Below are 731 nucleotides of genomic sequence, written 5' to 3' on the forward strand. Positions count from 1 at the left end.
CCCCTATCTCACCCACGTCAGGTTTACCCAGGGGACCTGACATGGTGGTTCATGTCTCAGGACAGTGGACTATAGTCTGTCCTGGGGTGGCTCTGTAGGAACTGAGAACACACAGGATAGCCTGGGGGTTTGAAAGAAACGGAGCCCAGACGGATTATAGTGTACAGGGCCCAGGAATCTCCTACTGCTTCCTGAGAGCAGTGATGTCCCAGAGCCTTACTGCTGATCCGGGTACCATGAAGGGTTCAGGTCCCTCACCCTCCCTCTGCCTTCCATCCTGGCAGCTGGATTGCATGCCAACACTGCCCAAAGGATACCTCTGCCAGGGCTGGTGCCAATGTTCAGACCGTGTGGAAGGAAAAGAGCTCTCTTTATTGCTCTAGCCTGGCCTGCCCACATGTCTCCCAGAATGTCGCTCTGTGCTTCGGATGCCACGCTGGTCACACTAGGGCTGGGCCTGGCTGCCCGCCGGGCACTGGCCTCAGTCAGTCCTCCTGAACCCTGGAAGAAAAAGCCCACAGGATGGCATGGGATTCTGAAGACAGTCAGGCCTCATTCCCACCATCACCCCAGATGCCTAAGACCCATCACAGCTGGAATAATGTAGTCACCCCAGAAGCCCTGGGTCTCAATGATCTACCGCCATCGCAATGAATTTCCCCTTTGTGATTTAAGGAAGACGGAAATCCTCAGCCCAGAGACACACAAGCCCCCCACGCCCCCCCCCTGCT

At 56.2% G+C, this 731-nt stretch overlaps 1 protein-coding gene across 4 annotated transcripts in view; it reads right to left on the reverse strand.

Moving 5' to 3' along the window:
• Positions 1–351: 351 nt before the first annotated feature.
• TMEM40 (transmembrane protein 40) overlaps positions 352–731 on the reverse strand; it is a 31544-nt gene continuing 31164 nt past the window's right edge. For all 4 annotated transcript variants that reach the window (XM_015560387.1, XM_015560386.1, XM_015560385.1 and 1 more), the window contains one exon: positions 352–501. Coding sequence is in view for 1 of the 4 variants with exons in the window: in XM_015560388.1 (XP_015415874.1) it covers positions 482–501 (20 nt within the window). In the remaining 3 variants the exon portion in view is untranslated. The remainder of the gene's footprint in view (positions 502–731) is intronic.

Source organism: Myotis davidii, unplaced genomic scaffold (genome assembly GCF_000327345.1).
Source record: "Myotis davidii unplaced genomic scaffold, ASM32734v1 scaffold73, whole genome shotgun sequence".
NCBI classification, from domain to species: Eukaryota; Metazoa; Chordata; class Mammalia; order Chiroptera; family Vespertilionidae; genus Myotis; species Myotis davidii.